The 17,307-nt window shown below is 44.0% G+C and overlaps 1 protein-coding gene across 1 annotated transcript in view; it reads left to right on the forward strand.

The window, feature by feature from the left end:
- Window positions 1-17,307, forward strand: part of slc4a11 (solute carrier family 4 member 11) — a 174,017-nt gene that overhangs the window by 67,388 nt on the left and 89,322 nt on the right. Inside the window, exon 3 of the mRNA XM_056295854.1 lies at window positions 8,863-8,979. Coding sequence (XP_056151829.1) covers window positions 8,863-8,979 — 117 coding nt within the window. The remainder of the gene's footprint in view (window positions 1-8,862; window positions 8,980-17,307) is intronic.

Here is a 17,307-nt window from a genome sequence, read left to right on the forward strand (position 1 = left end):
CCACATAATCCAACCTTCTCTCGCTCATTTTCTTCATTCATCAGCCCCTCGAAGGACTCCTTCCACCTTCTCAGCACACTCTCCTCGCTTCTCAGCACATTTCCATCTCTATCTTTGATCACCCTAACCTGCTGCACATCCTTCCCGGCTCGGTCCCTCTGTCTAGCCAATCGGTACAAGTCCTTTTCTCCTTCCTTAGTGTCTAACCTGTCATACAACTCACCATACACCTTTTCCTTTGCCTTTGCCACCTCTTTCTTTGCTTTACGTTGCATCTCCTTGTACTCCTGTCTACTTTCGTCATCTCTCTGACTATCCCACTTCTTCTTTGCCAACCTCTCCCTCTGTATACTTTGCTGTAATTCCTCATTCCAACACCAAGTCTCCTTTTCTTCCTTCCTCTGTCCTGATGACACCAAGTACCTTCCTATCTGTCTCCCTCACTATTTCTGCAGTGGTTGCCCAGCCATCCAGCAACTCTTCACTACCACCCAGTGCCTGTCTTAACTCCTCCCTGAACTCCACGCAACAGTCTTCCTTCTTAAACTTCCACCATTTGATCTTTGGCTCTGCCTTCACTCGCTTCCTCTTCTTGGTCTCCAAAGTCATCCTACAGACTACCATCCGATGCTGCCGAGCTAGATTCTCCCCTGTCACCACCTTGCATTCTCCAATCCCTTTCAGATCGCACCTGCTACATAAGATATAATCCACCTGTGTGCACTTTCCTTCACTCTTGTACATCACCCTGTGTTCCTTCCTCTTCTTGAAGTATGTATTCACCACAGCCATTTCCATCCTTTTCACAAAATCTACCACCACCTGTCCTTCCACATTTCTCTCCTTGACACCATACCTACCCATCACTTCATCACCTCTGTTCCCTTCACCAGCATGCCCACTGAAGTCTGCTCCAATCACCACGCTCTCCTCCTTGGGTACACTTTCCACCACGTCATCCAACTCACTTCAGAATTCTTCTTTCTCTTCCATTTCACACCCAACTTGCGGGGCATATGTGCTGATAATATTAGTCAATACACCTTCGATTTCCAGGTTCATACTCATCACTCTGTCTGACACGCTCTTCACCTCCAGCATGCTCTAGACATACTCTTCCTTCAGAATTACCCCTACCCCATTTCCCCCCCATTCTCACCATGGTAGAAGCATTTTAACTCACCTCTGATGCTCCTGGCCCTACTCCCTTTCCACCTGGTCTCTTGCACACACTGTATACCTACCTTTCTTCTCTCCATCATATCAGCCAGCTCTCTCCGTTTAACAGTCATAGTGCCAACATTCAAAGTTGCAACTCTCACCTCCACACCCCTACCCTTCCTCCTCTCGCTGTCTCTGGTCATGCCTTCCCCTCTCCTTCTCCTTCGCCCAACAGTAGCATAGTTTCCACTGGCACCCTGCTGGCCAGCAGTACCGGTGGTGGTCATTGGTAACCCGTGCCTTGACAGATCCAGTATGGAAATCTTATTTATGATCCGCATATTTGATTTGGCAAAGATTTTATGCCGGATGCCCTTCCTGATGCAACCCTCCCGTTTTATCTGGGCTTGGGACCGGCACTAAGAATGCGCTGGCTTGTGCATCTTCAGTGGCTGGGTCTTCTCTGACTGAGAAATGCAATAATCATTGGTATCTGTATATCTATAAAGCCCTGGTTGAAATTTACCTTCATATAACACATCTATGTTGCATTGGAACCCTGGTCCACTTTTAATTTGTTCCAGTGGCTGGCTGGTTCTTCAGGTACCTTGTGCCAGGACTGATCTTGGAAAGACTCCATTTTTTATTTGTTTGTTTTGGACCCCCCCCCCCTTTGTATCCGACCAATTACCCCACTCTCCCACTCTTCCGAGCCGTCCCGATCTCTGCTCCACGGCCGCTGCCAATCCGTTTTATTTTTGATTTGTATAGTTGTATGTACCGTGGTAACCATTTTAGCTGATTTTTTTCTGTTGATCTTGTTTGTATTTTCCACGGTGTAATCTCGGCACCATTTTAAATTATGGTCACCCTCAATGAACTCCCTGAGAATCTTAACTATAGGTTGAATTTAAATTGAATTTTAGACCACTGATCATATAATATGTCGGTTTCCAAATCATTTCCCCAGTTTTCCTTTATTGCTACAAGTGAAAAGTCTTTCATACCAAATATAGCTGTGTACAGCCTGATTATTATTACCGTAACCTCTGGTTTGGTTTCTAGAATTGAATCGAGAAGTTTTCCCCCTTTTATTTTCCTCAATTGTATCCACCAATTGCCCTACTCTTCCAAACCATCCCAATCTCTGCACCACCTCCGTCTGCCATTCTGGGAAGGGCTGCAGACTACCACATGCCTCTTCTGATAAATGTGGAGTCGCCAGCCACTTCTTTTCACCTGACAATGAGGAGTTTCACCAGGGGGATTTAGCATGTGAGAGGATCACGCTATTTCACCCAGTTCCCCCTCTTCCCTGAACAGGTGCCCTGACCAACTAGAGGAAGTGCTAGTTCAGCGACGAGGACACATACCCACATCCGGCTTCCCACCCACAGACACAACCAATTGTGTCTGTAGGGACGGACACCTAACCAAGCCGGAGGGAGCACGGGGATTTGAACTGCTGATCCCCGTGTTGGTAGACAACAGAATAGACTGCCATGCCACGCAGACTTCCTAAATCGAGAAGTTATTGATGGCAGAGAAGGAAATTGAGTAAACTGACTTTGTATGAATTGTCTAACTAAGATGTAAGGGAAGAGCAAAGTCATTCTTAATTTGATCAAATAACATGAAAATGTTTTCTTTATACAACGGCCTAATGTTCAGGGCTCCCCTTTTGAACCACAAATCAAATGCATTTTCTATGAGGGTGTCTGGGAACAGATGGTTGCCTGCAATTGGGGCATAAGGGCACAAGAAGACATGGAGACTAATCCATAGTGTTTTGTAAATTGAGACCAAATTTTCAAGGAGTGTAAAACCACAGGGTTTTGAACGGCCAGGGAGATGTGCACAGGACTTGATGGACACAAAAGGGAAGAAAGTAAAATATGAGTGCAAGAACTAGGTTCAATTTGCAACCAAGCAAGAATGTCAGAGGTGGCTGTGTCATGTATCGAACGCAATAACCTTTTGATATTTGCCGCCCAGTAATATATTTGAAAGTTCATTAAAGCCATTCCACCATGCACCTTTAGCTTTTTTAAAGATAATTTCTGGATCCAAGCTGTTTTGCTATTTGAAATAAATGCGGCACAGTGGCGCAGTGGATAGCGCTGTCGCTTAACAGCAAGAAGGTCCTGGGTTCGAACCCCGAGGTTGTTCAACTGTGGGGGTCATCCCATGTGGGGTTGTGTGGAGTTTGCATGTTCCCCCTATGTCTGTGGTGGGTTTTGTCTGGTTGCTCCGGTTTCCCCCCACCATCAAAAAGACTTACATGTTAGGGTTAATACTGCTGTCTGTGCCCCTGACCAAGGCATGGCAAGATGAACTGGAGTTGGTCCCTGTGTGCTACACGGGGGCTGCCCACTGCTCCTAGTTACACAGCTAGGATGGGTTAAATGCAGAGCGTAATTTCCCTACGGGATCATTAAATTATATCAAAAATCAAATGATAACATAAGGCTGTCAAGCTTTTTAAAGAAGGCCTTTGACAGGAAGTATGGATTACACTGGGGAAAAAAAAACTTTGGAAGGATGTTAATTTTAATAGTATTACTTCATCTGGCTCGTGATAAGGGCATAGTGGACCAGCAAATAACATCCTGTTAGGTATGATTCAGGAGTGGAGTAAAATTAGTGCTTAGCAGTTGAGAGTGAGATTTTGTGACATCTACAAAGATAACTCAATTCATTATTTATTTTAAAGGGTAGAGATTGAAAGGGAATTTGGCTGGCAGCAGTAGTAATCGCTAAGAGCTCACCCCCCCCCCACCCCTAATTGTGTCTGGCCAATTACCCCACTCTTCTGAGCTGTCCCGGTACTACTCCACCCCCTCTGCCGATCTGGGAAGGGCTGCAGACTACTGCATGCCTCCTCTGATACATGTGGAGTCACCAGCTGCTTTTTTTCACCTGACGGTTAGGAGTTTCGCCAGGGGGACATAGCGCGTGAGAGGATCACGCTATTCCTCCCACTTCCCCCTCCCCCCCAAACAGGCACCCTGACCGACCAGAGGAGGCGCTAGTGCAGCATCCAGGACACATACCCACATCCGGCTTCCCACCCGCAGACACAGCCAGTTGTGTCTGTCGGGACGCCCGACCAAGCCTGAGGTAACGCGGGGATTTGAACTGAAGAGCCTCGTGCTGGTAGGCAATGGAATGGACTGCTACGCTATCCGGATGCCCCCAAGAACTCACTTATTATCAAGGTTGAGTTTATAGCCTGAGAAGCTACCAAATTCTTTTAAGTGATGAGGATATGCGGAGTGGATGAGAGAGGATCGCTGCATATAACGAAATTTTATGTTTCTGATTTGCTCAAAAATATCCCCTTAATATCTGTACAGTACCAAATTGAGATTGCCAGGGGCTCCATAACCAATTTAAAAAGCAATCGGGATAGTGGGTACCCTTATCTTGTCCCACACTGAAGAGGAAATTATGATGAGTATGTATCATTGTTCTGAAGCCAAAGGCGAGGTATAAAACAATCTGACCAATGAAATAAAAGTGTCACCGAAGCCAAACTGCCGGAGAACATAAAACAGGTAACAAAGCCTTGCTGTTTTATGTGGCTTGAGTGTCTGCACTGTCACCAAGGCAAATTCCTATACTGGCGTAGTATTGTGATTCTGATTCTGATAATGTGACAGTGAAGTAGATAGTAGGAACTTATCTGCATGCACAATCTGACAAGCCTCGTTCAAAAAATGGGATGCCATAAAGAAACAGGAAATATGTTATATTCCCAGTGACAAAGTGATTATCAAAATGCACAAATGAACATTAGCAAGGTTATCAACCATTTACCATTCAAATTTATAACTTGATGAAAATAAGGTAATATAATTTTTAATGACAGATGTTATGATAATTATGATTATTAGTAATACTAAAATATTTGTAGCATTTTGGATTATAGCCCAAAATGTGTTCTGCTCTGCTCAGTGGTGGCTTTTCTTTCCCAAGGTGAACTGAAAGTCAGTGCCCAGCCAGCAAGTCTAGGAACAGGGTTGGGAAGGGTGGGGTGGGGTGGGGGGTTGGGGGGCTGCTGCAGGTGAGGCAGATGACACACGAAGGTTCAAATAATGTCAACTGCTGAGGGATGATCCATGACGCAAGACAAATTGGATGAGCTGAAATTGGGGCCAGCTCACAGATAAGGTCAGCAGATATAAAGAGCATAAAGATGAGATATTGTTTTCCTTGTGCTGGGGTGCTCGCTGGCAGATGTTTGGGTGCCCAACAGTTTCAGCGGGATTGGATTTGGGCCACCGGTGTATCCTGAAGGGAGGGAGAGAGAGAAGGAGAGAAACAGAAATGAGTATATCAAACAGGTTTAACGCTAGATTCTATATGTGTGTGTGTGTGTGTGTGTGTGTGTGTGTGTGTGTGTGTGTGTGTGTGTGTACACATATACATACACAGTGTTGAACAGTGGCATTGCTACAAGTAGCAGCTTTATGTTACTAGTTTAGCTACATTTCTCAGTATCTTGGTGGTAGTGTCGCTGTTTTCTGAATTAAGTAGCTTTTCAGTAATGTCTGTTAACAGGTTCTATATTCTGCTCCCATTAGGGGTCACCACAGTGGATCATCCCTGATTTATGATCCGCATATTTGGTTTGTCTAAGGCTTTACGTATTGGTATTGGAAGCGTTCTGGTTTCCATTTCCGTATTAGTCCGAGTAATATTGACCAATTACGTTTGGGTAGGTGGTGATTTCTACAGGAACATGCTTTGGTTGCATGTTGGTAATATTCTGTGTTGGAAGCTAAAGAGGTGGGGCGAATTGGCCGAAATGTCATCTGGACCTAAAATACTTACAAAAAGTATCGATGTTTGTATACTGTGGCGAAGCGTTCAGCTCGTGTTGACCACTTGTCAAACATTCTAGTCATAGACGCTTCTCAACTTCAACTCCGTTTTTGCGTCTCGAGTTTCTAATCCGACTGTAAACAGTGACGCACACATGGAAGAGAGAGTCCCCATAGGAATTGGAAGCCAGCAGCTAGAAGCTACCCCGGAAGCTGCGAAATATTGGCTGTTGTCCCCAGAGCTTTTTCATCTAACACAGATTTAGCCTCGGTTCCAAGACTGGCTTTTCAGTAGTGACACACTTTCATTGATCAAGTAGTGCGGTAGCATCCATGCAAGCTACATTTTCACAAACACTTCTGAAGCTCAAGCACAGTGGAACTCTCTGGTGCGGTCTGAAATAAAACTGCTAAGGATCAGTTAGTAAGCCACTGCCATACACGGACCTTTATGTGTAGCCGGCAGAAGCACTTCAGTATGATGGTGACATCACGTCAGACACACACACACACAAACTGATGAGCATACACACACTCGACACCTTCCTTTTGTTATGTGGAACACATTTTGTTTGTTTGTTTGTTTGTTTGCTTGTTTTGCCAAATTGGTTTTGGAGCAGTGAGAGCAGAGAGCACAGCTTATTGTTTGATAAACAATTGAACTGAACATTTTTTTCCTGCGTATCTGTTTGACTGACAGTTTTATTGATCTCTGGGATAGTGTTGACTTGGAATGAAGTTGGCTATTGCCATGGTTTTGTTTTTTTTTTAGTCTCCCAACTTCAATTGAACTCCTACAATCTTCAAAATTTTTTTTTTTTTTAGCATTTTAGACTAAGTCTGTTTTCTTGATTTTAATAATCATATGATGACAAGAAATGAATCCAAATTCTTCTTTCCCTATTGTCACTTAGGAAGGAAGTGACTATAGGAAAAGAACAATTTGGATTCATAAATGGAAGAAGTACCACAGATGCGATATTTGTACTCAAGAACTTAGATGAAAAATACATTGAAGGACAGAAAGAATTGCACTGTGTATTTATTGATTTGGAGAAGACATTTGACAGAGTACCGAGAGTGCCTGAGAGTGAAGGGAGTGGCAGAAAATTACATCAGCATAATTCAGGACATGTACAGGGACTGTAAGACCGTAGTTCGATGTGCAGTGGGAACAACAAGTGAGTTTGAAGTAAAGGTAGGAATGCATCAAAGATCTGCGTTGAGCCCTTTCCTGTTTATAATACTGATGGATAGCCACACAGAACATCTAAAGAAAGCACCACCGTGAAGCATGATGTTTGCTGATGACATTGTGCCAGCAAACGAGGACAAGGAAAGTTTGGAGAGAGATCTTGAAGATTGGAGAGAAATGCTAGAGATTAGAGGACTAAAGATCAGCAGAACAAAGACTTGAGTACCTGTGTATAAATAAGCAAGTAGAAAGCCCAGGATTGGCCTTAGGAAGAGATGTCCTAGAAGTTAACGAATTCAAGTACTTAGGATTGCTTGGCAATCCATACAGAAAGCAGTGGTAAGAAGGAAGTCAAGAAAAGGACACAATCTGGGTGGGATTCATAGAGAAAGATATCTGGAGTACTTTGTGACAAAAGAATGCTGTTGAGGGTTAAGGGCAAGGTATACAAATCAGTGGTCAGGCCTGCCATGCTGTATGGTATGGAAGCAGCCACAACACCAGAGAGGCTAGAATAGAATCTACATTACAGGTAGCAGAGATGAATATGCTGCATTGGTCCTTGGGAGTGACTAGAAAAGGCCAGAAGAGAAATGAAGAAGTGAGAGCTACATTCAAGATCAGAGGAATGGATGAGAAGTTGAGGGAGACAAGATTGACATGGTTTGGACATGTACAGAGAGGAAGCATAGACTATATAGCAAAGAAGGTATTGGACCTGGAAATAACTGGCAAAAGAAAAAAGAAGACCAAGGAAAACTTGGAGAGACCAGATAGAGGAAGACATGAGGAAGGTTGGATTGCCGGACCAGGATGCGTCAGACAGAAAGCTATGGAGGACAAAAATCTGCTGTGGCAACCCCTGAGGAAACAGTGAACAAGCCGAAAGAAGAAGATAACAAGACAGCAAAAAAAAAGAAGTTGTTTTATTCAGCTTAGTTGTTGTTCCCTAAACTCCAACAAGTGATGACAGCCATCAAAAGCGAGCTTGCCTACTTGTAAATAACAATTAAACTAATTTCTTACTCTGCCAGGTGTCTCAGTGATGATAGGTATCATTATAGTTGTTTTTTTCCAGCACTGTATTCTTTAAACCAAGAAACTAGAATTTGACTGCATATTTTATAAATGGTTTATCTGGAGAGGTCCAGATGGTGACCTTGCAGGCTTGGGTCAGACAGCAATCGTAAATCAAATCTAGCCATTGTTTTACACTACGTGGATTACCAGATGAGTGGGGTTGATTGGATTTATCACGCAGGAGGCAGGTGATCATAGGGAATAGTTTTGAATTATAAATATACTAGATTGACTGTGTGAGTTTCTGTAACTGTCCAGACGTTGTGACTCCTATTGAGGTCAGTTATCTTTTGAAACAAACCCCAAACATTTGGCACCTCAAGGTTTGTTTCCCAGTCTCATTGGCAAGAGAAATAAACATTATTTTAAGCTCTTATTTTCCCAAGGACAATCATAGAAGTTTAAAATTGTGAAAGTGTTTGGAGCACTTGTAAAATCATCTAAATGTTTTTTTAAACTAGTATGAATGTGGTTGGGAGTTACCGGCCACTCACCAGCAATTGAGAACCAAACAAGTTAGCTTCCTGCCTTGTCTGGTACCTGGTAGGGAACCCCAGGAAGTGTGATCCAGGAAGTGACCCTGTGCTGTTGTGTCCCCAGAGCAGCGGGAGGCGGACCAGGAGGAAGGCAGCGAGGGCCGAGAGGAGGGACAGGACTCGCCCATTGCCTGCGGAGACGACATCCATCTCTATGACAACCAGAGCAGCCCCGGGCCAGGTCAGTATAGAGAGAGATAAAGACAGGGAGGCTGTGTCTGAAATGAAATGCTAACAACACTAACTGATGTACCAGTGTAAATGTTACAAGCCACACTAACTGTGATGTAAAATTAGTATGTGGTGCATTTAAACTTTGTAATATTTAATATCCATCCATTATCCAAACCACTTATCCTGCTCTCAGGGTTGTGGGGATGCTGGAGCCTGTCCCAGCAGTCATTGGGCAGCAGGTGGGAAGATACCTTGGACAGGCCATCACAGGGCCATAATATGTAATATGTCTTATTTTATGTATGCAAGTTTCTCAGTATGCAGCTGATGTTACTAGACAGACACAGATGCCTGACAAAACATTGAGGTGCATGAATCAGGGATGCAAACTGGGTAATTTGTGTGATTTGTGTAGATCCGATGAGTTTTTTAAATGGTGGTGGGGGTGGGGGCAGAGTCATGGGGAATGAAATGAGAACCACGCCTTCTGAGTTGTCAAGAAAAAAAAAAACAACTCCTGGCTTCTGTGCTTGACACGTTGGCACGTGCAGTGCACCTGAAAAGAGTGTAGACTGAAAAGCGCCATCTCTTGGAGGTCAGTTTTTGACTGCCTGCATGCCTTAAGGTAAGAATCTCTTACAGTAGTGTTATGATAACCTTAATTGGCTTAATATAATTATTTATATAGCACTTTTCTAAAACAATGTCACAATTGCTTTACAAAGAAATAAAACCAGACAAAGGAAAAATAAGAATAAAACTAAATAAGTAATAGTGAAAGTAAAAAGTATAAATAAATAAGAAAAAATATAAAATATTCGTAAAAGCTTTCACAAAACGAAAATTTTAAAGGAGCTAGAGACTTGGTTGGTCTTAGTTCGACAGGAAGAGAGTACCATAGTGTGGGGCTCTTAACAGCAAAAGCCCAATCACGCATTGTGACAAACGGAGGATACCTAGGAATAACCAGCTGGGCTCCATCTGCGGATCTTAATGGTCGAGAGGGCGTATACCAGGTATATAAAACAGAAATGTATATAGGAGCAAGACTGTTTAAGGCCTTAAAAGTGATCAATACAATTTTAAATCAATTCAAACTATTAACAGGGAGCCCATGTAGGGAGGCAAGCACAGGAGGGATATGGGGTTTTTTTTCTTGCCCTTTTTTATCTGTAAGTCGGAGAGTACTGCTGTCGTCGTGTGTGGCTGCCGCTTCTCCCTCTCATAGCCCCCCCTTCCCACCCACCCCTGTATGTTTGTGCTATGTTTATCTGTTGTCTTGTTTCACCCCGTTTATTGTAAAGCGACTTTGACTGTTAGAAAAGCGCTATATAAGATTGATTTATTATTATTATTATTATATGGTCATGTCTCTTTGTCCTGGTAATGAGCCGAGCGGGAAAAACACACATTGTGATTTCGAATGACCTGGCCAAGGGGCAGCATGTCTACAGAAAACAGAAGGGGGCCAAGAACTTAGTCTAGAGGGGACACCACAACTAAACTGAACCATCGAGGAAGTAGAGTTACCCAGAACAACAGAAAAAGTTCTGTTAGTGAGGGAAGGGTGTACTAAACTAAGAATCGAGCCCTTGATGCCAACCAAAGTCTCTAAGTGATGTAAGAGGATGTTGTGATCGACTGTGTCAAAGGCAACACTTAAGTCTAAAAAAACTACAATCAAGCAGTCACCTCGGTCTGCAGTCAGCAATAGGTCATTAGTGACCTTAACTAGAGCTGTCTTGGTACTATGAAGTGCTCTAAAACCAGACTGGAAACTGTTAAAAACACTGTTAGTGTTCATAAAAGAAATCAACTGAGATGAAATTACTCTCTCCAGAACCTTATATGACAATATGTCAAGCTTGGGATTTGTCAAGCTGTTAAATAGCCTGATAAGGTTGAGTTGTTTTGATTTAGCGAATGCTAGTCATCACAATTTGGATGTAATGTTAGGTGTTTTCATGGAGTCTAATGTTACCTAGGGTACTTGTTATTCCAAATTCCACTTGTATAATGTTACTGATGTTAGGGCTCTGGGACTACTTGTTTAGTGTTACTAACGTTACCATTTTGCCGATGATTACAACATAAGTTGAGCTCCTCAGCCAGTGCCAACTTACCGTTAACGTTAGCCCTTGATGGTTCTATTTTCTTTATGCTGAGATAATATTAGCAAGGCTAATACTATCGTTCCATTCATTCGTTTTCCGAACCGCTTATCCTGCTCTCAGGGTCGCAGGGATACTGGAGCCTATCTCAGCAGTCATTGGGCGGCAGGTGGGGAGACACCCTGGACAGGCCGCCAAACTATCTCACAGGGCCGACATATACACACACACACACACACACCCACACACATTCATACCTAGGGACAATTTAGTATGGCCGATTCACCTGACCTACATGTCTTTGGACTGTGGGAGGAAACCGGAGCCCCCGGAGGAAACCCACGCAGACACGGTGAAAACATGCAAACTCCACACAGGATGACCCGGGATGACCCCCAAGTTTGGTCTACCCCGGGGCTTGAACCCAGGACCGTCTTACTGTGAGGCGACCACGCTAACCATTGCGCCACTGCGCCGCCCTGTATACTGTCATAACCTGACATAATTAAACAATTTGCTTTGGATTTGTTTTGGAACATGAGACTAATTCATGAGACAATGGAGTAGACATTTAGCTAAAATGGACCTACGATGTAGTTAAATGGAACACTTGTTACAGCAGCCTAATTATGTCACTTGAGGAGGGGGCAAAAGCCAAGCTCACTGAAAATGACAGACGCTGAATTGAAATGACCTTGTGACAGTTTTTTTTTAGTTGTAGTGGTTGTGAAATTGATTTATAAACATCATATGTAAGCCATGTCTTAATTGTCCTAACAGTAGTTGCAATAGCTGTAAAGAGCAAAAACCACAATTTTTACTAGCTACCCCCCCCCACACACACACACATTAGTTTCTATTAGCAGTGTCATAATGACATTTGTGTGAGTAAATACGAGAAGGGTTGCAACGTTTGTGATATTTAACTTCACTTTAACTATGGTATGTGAATTGAATGTTCATTATCTGGTTCCGTTTCAAAATGAGAGAATTAGGGGAGAATGAGGGACTTCCGGTAAAGCAGATTGAGGCAGATGTGAGATGCAAGTGGAGCTGGTGCTGGCTGAAGCTTTAGGCAGCTGTGGACATTAAGGATGCAGCACATACATTTCCATTGTCAGATTTCTCCAAGAAGGTTTACATACCAGGACATGCTAAATGCATTCTTCGTGTTAAAGCTATCAACTATGGTAGTAAGTGCTCACGTGCCCTTTTGGCTCATTGTCGAACAGTGCCACAAGCAGAGTCTGCAACATTTTATCAACTCGCAGTATTAGTGTACTAAAGGTTTCATCAAGTGAAACACCAACAGCAGGAGCAAAAGAGACACCAGCACCTGAAAAGATAAGGGAGAAAATAAAACTGCCCATGTCTCCCACTGACTGTGTGACAAATGCAGAGGTAGGTGTAGTTGGTGAGGTCAGCGTAATACTTCTGCATATTGAATTAAAGATTAGCACATCAAGACCAATGAATTGGCAAATTCTTGTAAAATAAAGGCAGTCTGTCCATCTGTCTGTCTCTCTACCAAAATATAATATAAACTGTGTTTTCCATTTGAATTGTCAGTTGTTGTGCAAAATTGCGTTTGTGTTTTGTTTGATGAACTTTATTGTATAGTGAATGCAATGCACTTTAATTTTGGACCCGGCTCTGCACTCTCAATTGTTTTGTTTTTTTTCCAATTGCCCTGAGCTGATGTCCCCATTACATTACTTTTGTATGTGAATGTTCTCATTCATCCAGGTCATGGTTATCCAAAGGAGTTGAATCAAGTGCAACTGGACTTGGTATATATCCGTGAAGACGTTTCGCCTCTCATCCAGGAGGCTTCCTCAGTTCGTGCCTTTCTGACTAGACCAAGCTAGTCTGACTGGCTGGTGATGAGACTCGGATATTTATCCTCTAGGAGTTGTTGTCAGAGTTATAGATGTCCATGGCTCTTTGTGTAGCGATGTTATGGCCGCGCCCGTCGTTATCGGAGCTATTGATTTGCATTTGTTTAGCAGCGACGGTCGTTGGGGGTGTTAGTTTCGACTTCATTGTTCAGTGGTCATGAGAGTCGTTGGAGCCGTTTGTGACAGACTGTTGTTCTTGGAGGCTAAGCTTCTTGAGTCTCCTGGGTAGAGATGAAAGGACGGCATTGTAAGTAGGAGATAGGTGGTGTCGCAGACCACCTCCTCTGTTGAGGGATGGTTTTTCCAGTTTCGCATAGATGGCTTCCTTCACCCCTCTCTCAAACCATCCATCTTCTCTGTCCAAAATGTGGTTTGAGAGCGGGGTGAAGGAAGCCATCTATGCGAAGTATGTAGTGAATAGGCTATCCATTGAGCATGTAATATGCATATGTAATATCCATCCATCCATTTTCCGAACCGCTTATCCTGCTCTAAGGGTCGCGGGGATGCTGGAGCCTATCCCGGCAGTCATTGGACAGCAGGCGGGGAGACACCCTGGACAAGCTGCCAGACTATCACACAGGGGGGCCCACACACACACACACACACACACACATTCATACCTAGGGACAATTTCGTATGGCCGATTCACCTGACCTACATGTCTTTGGACTGTGAGAGGAAACTGGAGCCCCCGGAGGATACCCATGCAGACACGGGGAGAACATGCAAACTCTACACAGGACGGCCTGGGATGACGCCCAAGGTTGGACTACCCCGGGGCTCGAACCCAGAACCCTCTTGCTGTGAGGCGACCACGCTAACCACTGCGCCACTGTGCTGCCGCATATGTAATATGCATACCGCATATGCAGTATGCGGTATGCTTGTATAGAGTTTTGGACACAGCCTGAAAGTAGGAGAGAGTGAGGGAGCAAGAAAGAGAGAGAGAGTGAAAAAGAGATCATGGTGAGTTTAAAAAAAGAAAAGAGGAGAAGGTGAGAATAGAGGGCAGAAAGACAAGAGGAAGAGTATATAAGGAGAAATAAAGTGGAGGAGAGACTGGGGGGAGAGAGCCAGAGGGATGGAGAGGGAAGTAGGGAGAAGAGATGGAGGGAGAGGGAGAAACAAGTAGGGATGGGAGAGTAAAGGCAAGAGAAAAGACTAGAGCTATAAAGCTGAGAGGGAAACATGACAACATCAGACAAAGGGACTGCCGATGGAAATTAGCCTCTTAGCTAACTCGTTGATTAATGTACATTGTCCCTTCCCAAATAAACGTTTTAAATCAAAAAAAAAAAAAGGAGATGGGGTTGAGTGACAGAGAAGAGTGAGAAGGGTGGGAGGATACAAGTACATGGGATCTTAGTTTGTGTGTGAGTGTGTGTGTATTTGTTTGTGCAAGAGAGAGAGGAAAAAAAGACCCTTTTCCGCTCCATAAAAATCTTGTGGCTATGTTGATCTCAGAGCAAACCAGTTCAGGGAAAGAATCCTTGGACTGTCGACTATTGCTGGTGTTGCATTTTGCACATGCAAATTTTAACGCCGCAGCCACTGAGTTTGGTGATATGATTGCTGTGAATAAGACCATATTCACAGTCAACTTGGCTGGCTTAGAAGAAGGCTTAAAAGAGAATTTGGAGAACAGCCTCGCTGAGTACGCCTCAACATCATCATCATAATAATAATCATTACATTTATATAGCACTTTTCTAGACACCCAAAGCACTTCACATTGAAGGGGGTAACTCACTTCAACCACCTGAAGTCAGTGATCTCTCCCGCTGTTTATGTGGTTAATATCACTAGACATGATAATTTGTTTTTAGTCAAATTTTGTACTTCTTCAAAGTACATAGATGGATCGGTCATTAAGCCAAACCTCCATCACTTCAATCTTTTAGGGAGAAAGGTTAAGAAAATGCCCAGCTGCACCCTCTCCCATGTCCAGCGAACATTTCAAAACTAAATTCCATTGAGGTCTAAAGCCGAGGCCAAACATGTCTCAGATCCTGGTGGCAGGTGTTGATTTGACAGACAGCTCCTCAGCTACAGGTGCGGGTGGTTTTGCCCCCATTACCGGAAACCCCACAGGTCAACAGGTGACCGTTGCTAAGGCAACAGTAACAGGTGTGCTGTGGGGAGAGGGAGATAGAGAGTAAGATGGAGAGCAGTGCCCATCCTTGAATGTGACAGATGATGGTGTCACCCGAAACGGTTCTCTCATAGTAACACTTAAGGCATCTGACAAGAGAGCCGAGAAGAGAGGTACAGGGTCTGAGTGAGTGAGTTAGAGGAGGAAATTACCGCAGGCCAAGCAGTATCTTATCTCATTTTAGACTGTTTTTATGGATGCTGACATAACGTAGCTAGAAAAACAGTGCAGAGGGCATCCGGGTAGCGTAGCGGTCTATTCCGTTGCCTACCAACATGGGTATCGCCAGTTCGAATCCCCATGTTACCTCCGGTTTGGTCAGGCATCCCTACAAACATAATTGGCTGTGTCTGTGGGTGGGAAGCTGGATGTGGGTATGTGTCCTGGTCGCTGCACTAGCGTCTCCTCTGGTCGGTCGGTCGGGGCACCTGTTCAGGGAGGAGGGGGAACTGGGGGGAATAGCGTGATCCTCCTACGTACTACGTTCTCCTGGTGAAACGCCTCATTGTCAGGTGAAAAGAAGTGGCTGGCGACTCCACATCTATCAAAGGAGGCATGTGTTAGTCTGCAGCCCTCCCCGGATTGGCAGAGGGGGTGGGGCAACGACTGGGATGGCTCAGAAGAGGGGGGTAATTGGCCAAGTACAATTGGAAGAAAGGGGGGGGGGATTCCAAAAAAGAAAAACAGTGCAGAACATTAATCCAAAGCATTGTACAGTGCCATCCACTTATGCAAAGGCTACAGTGAGAATTGAACACTACTGCCATGCTCTACCTATTGGGCTATACAAAGAATGAAATTCTTCCATGGCATTGCTGGTACATTAGCCAGTGAGATACCCAGTGAATGGAATCTGGTCAGTGTAAGGGTCATGTAATCCTCGTTACGATATACGGGGAATGGAACCCCCAAACCCGACAGTTAATGCCATTTTCTACTTTATGAACTACATGAGAAATGGAGCTCCCATCAGCAGCATCAGTTTCACCATTTCACCGTCTACCTCTGGAGAGGTGTAGGAACAGTTGACTCCCTGCTGCTATCCTCAGGCTTAATTTTTCTGCATTTCTTATGCCCGCAGTGTCTTCCCACATTCTCACAGTGCATTAAGCCTTCACAACACAACTGTGTGGTTTTTACCATGGTTTTTTCCTTTTTGTGCCCCCCCCCAGTCTAGTATTTGCACATAGTTTGACCCTTGATGTCATTAGCCGAGTGGGTGCTCATTCCTGTATTTAATTCATGTCACAAATTATTATGTTATTTCATTATTCCACGTCAGCGGGCCATTTGCATCCACCATATCAAATCAGTGTAACATTCTGAGGAAGACTTTTAATCAATCCTGTCTGGCTAAATAAGCAGTGGCTTGGGGGAAATAAATAACTAAAACAACTTCACAATTCTACCCGACCCAGAGACAGCAGCGCCTACCACAATCTAATTACAAAAACATCTGTCTGTTATAGTTAATTCTTTCCTCTTTATATAGTTAACAGCGGCTGATTTCATGAAAAACTTTCATGAAGCTTCCTAGACTTGCACGTTCCTGGCCTCTTGCCAGAGTTGTCTTTTCTTTTGCCAACATCTTTTTGTGAATATTTTGCCCACTGGATGTTCTGCTATGCCAGGAAAGAGATGAATTGAAAAATGGTCCAACGTTTTAATCATTTGAGGAGCAGTTGATTTAATGTTGATGACAGTTGGACCAAAATAAGATGAGAAGAACCCTAAAACAAGTCAGTTCTTGAAGTTGATGTTTTGGAAGCATGAAAAATCGGCACGCATAAGGATCTGAGTGACTTTTGAGAACAGCCAAATTGTGATGGCTAGGCGACTGGGTCAGAGCATCTCCAAAACGGCAGGTCTTGTGGGGTGTATGCAGTGGTCAGTACCTAAAAAAAGTGGTCCAAGGAAGTTGAACTGGCGACAGGGTCATAGGTGCCCAAGGCTGATTGATGCGCATAGAGAGTGAAGGAGAGCCCATCTGGTCTGATCCCGGAGGAGAGTTACTTTAGCTTAAATTGCTGAGAAAGTTAATGCTTGCTATGATAGGTGTCAGAACACAGTGCATCGCAGCTTGCTGTGTATGGGACTGTGTAGCCGCAGACCGGTCAGTGTGCACATGATGACCCCTGTCGAAAGCACCTACAATGGGCACGCGAGGGTCA

Source organism: Lampris incognitus, chromosome 16, assembly GCF_029633865.1.
Source record: "Lampris incognitus isolate fLamInc1 chromosome 16, fLamInc1.hap2, whole genome shotgun sequence".
In the NCBI taxonomy this organism is placed as follows: domain Eukaryota; kingdom Metazoa; phylum Chordata; class Actinopteri; order Lampriformes; family Lampridae; genus Lampris; species Lampris incognitus.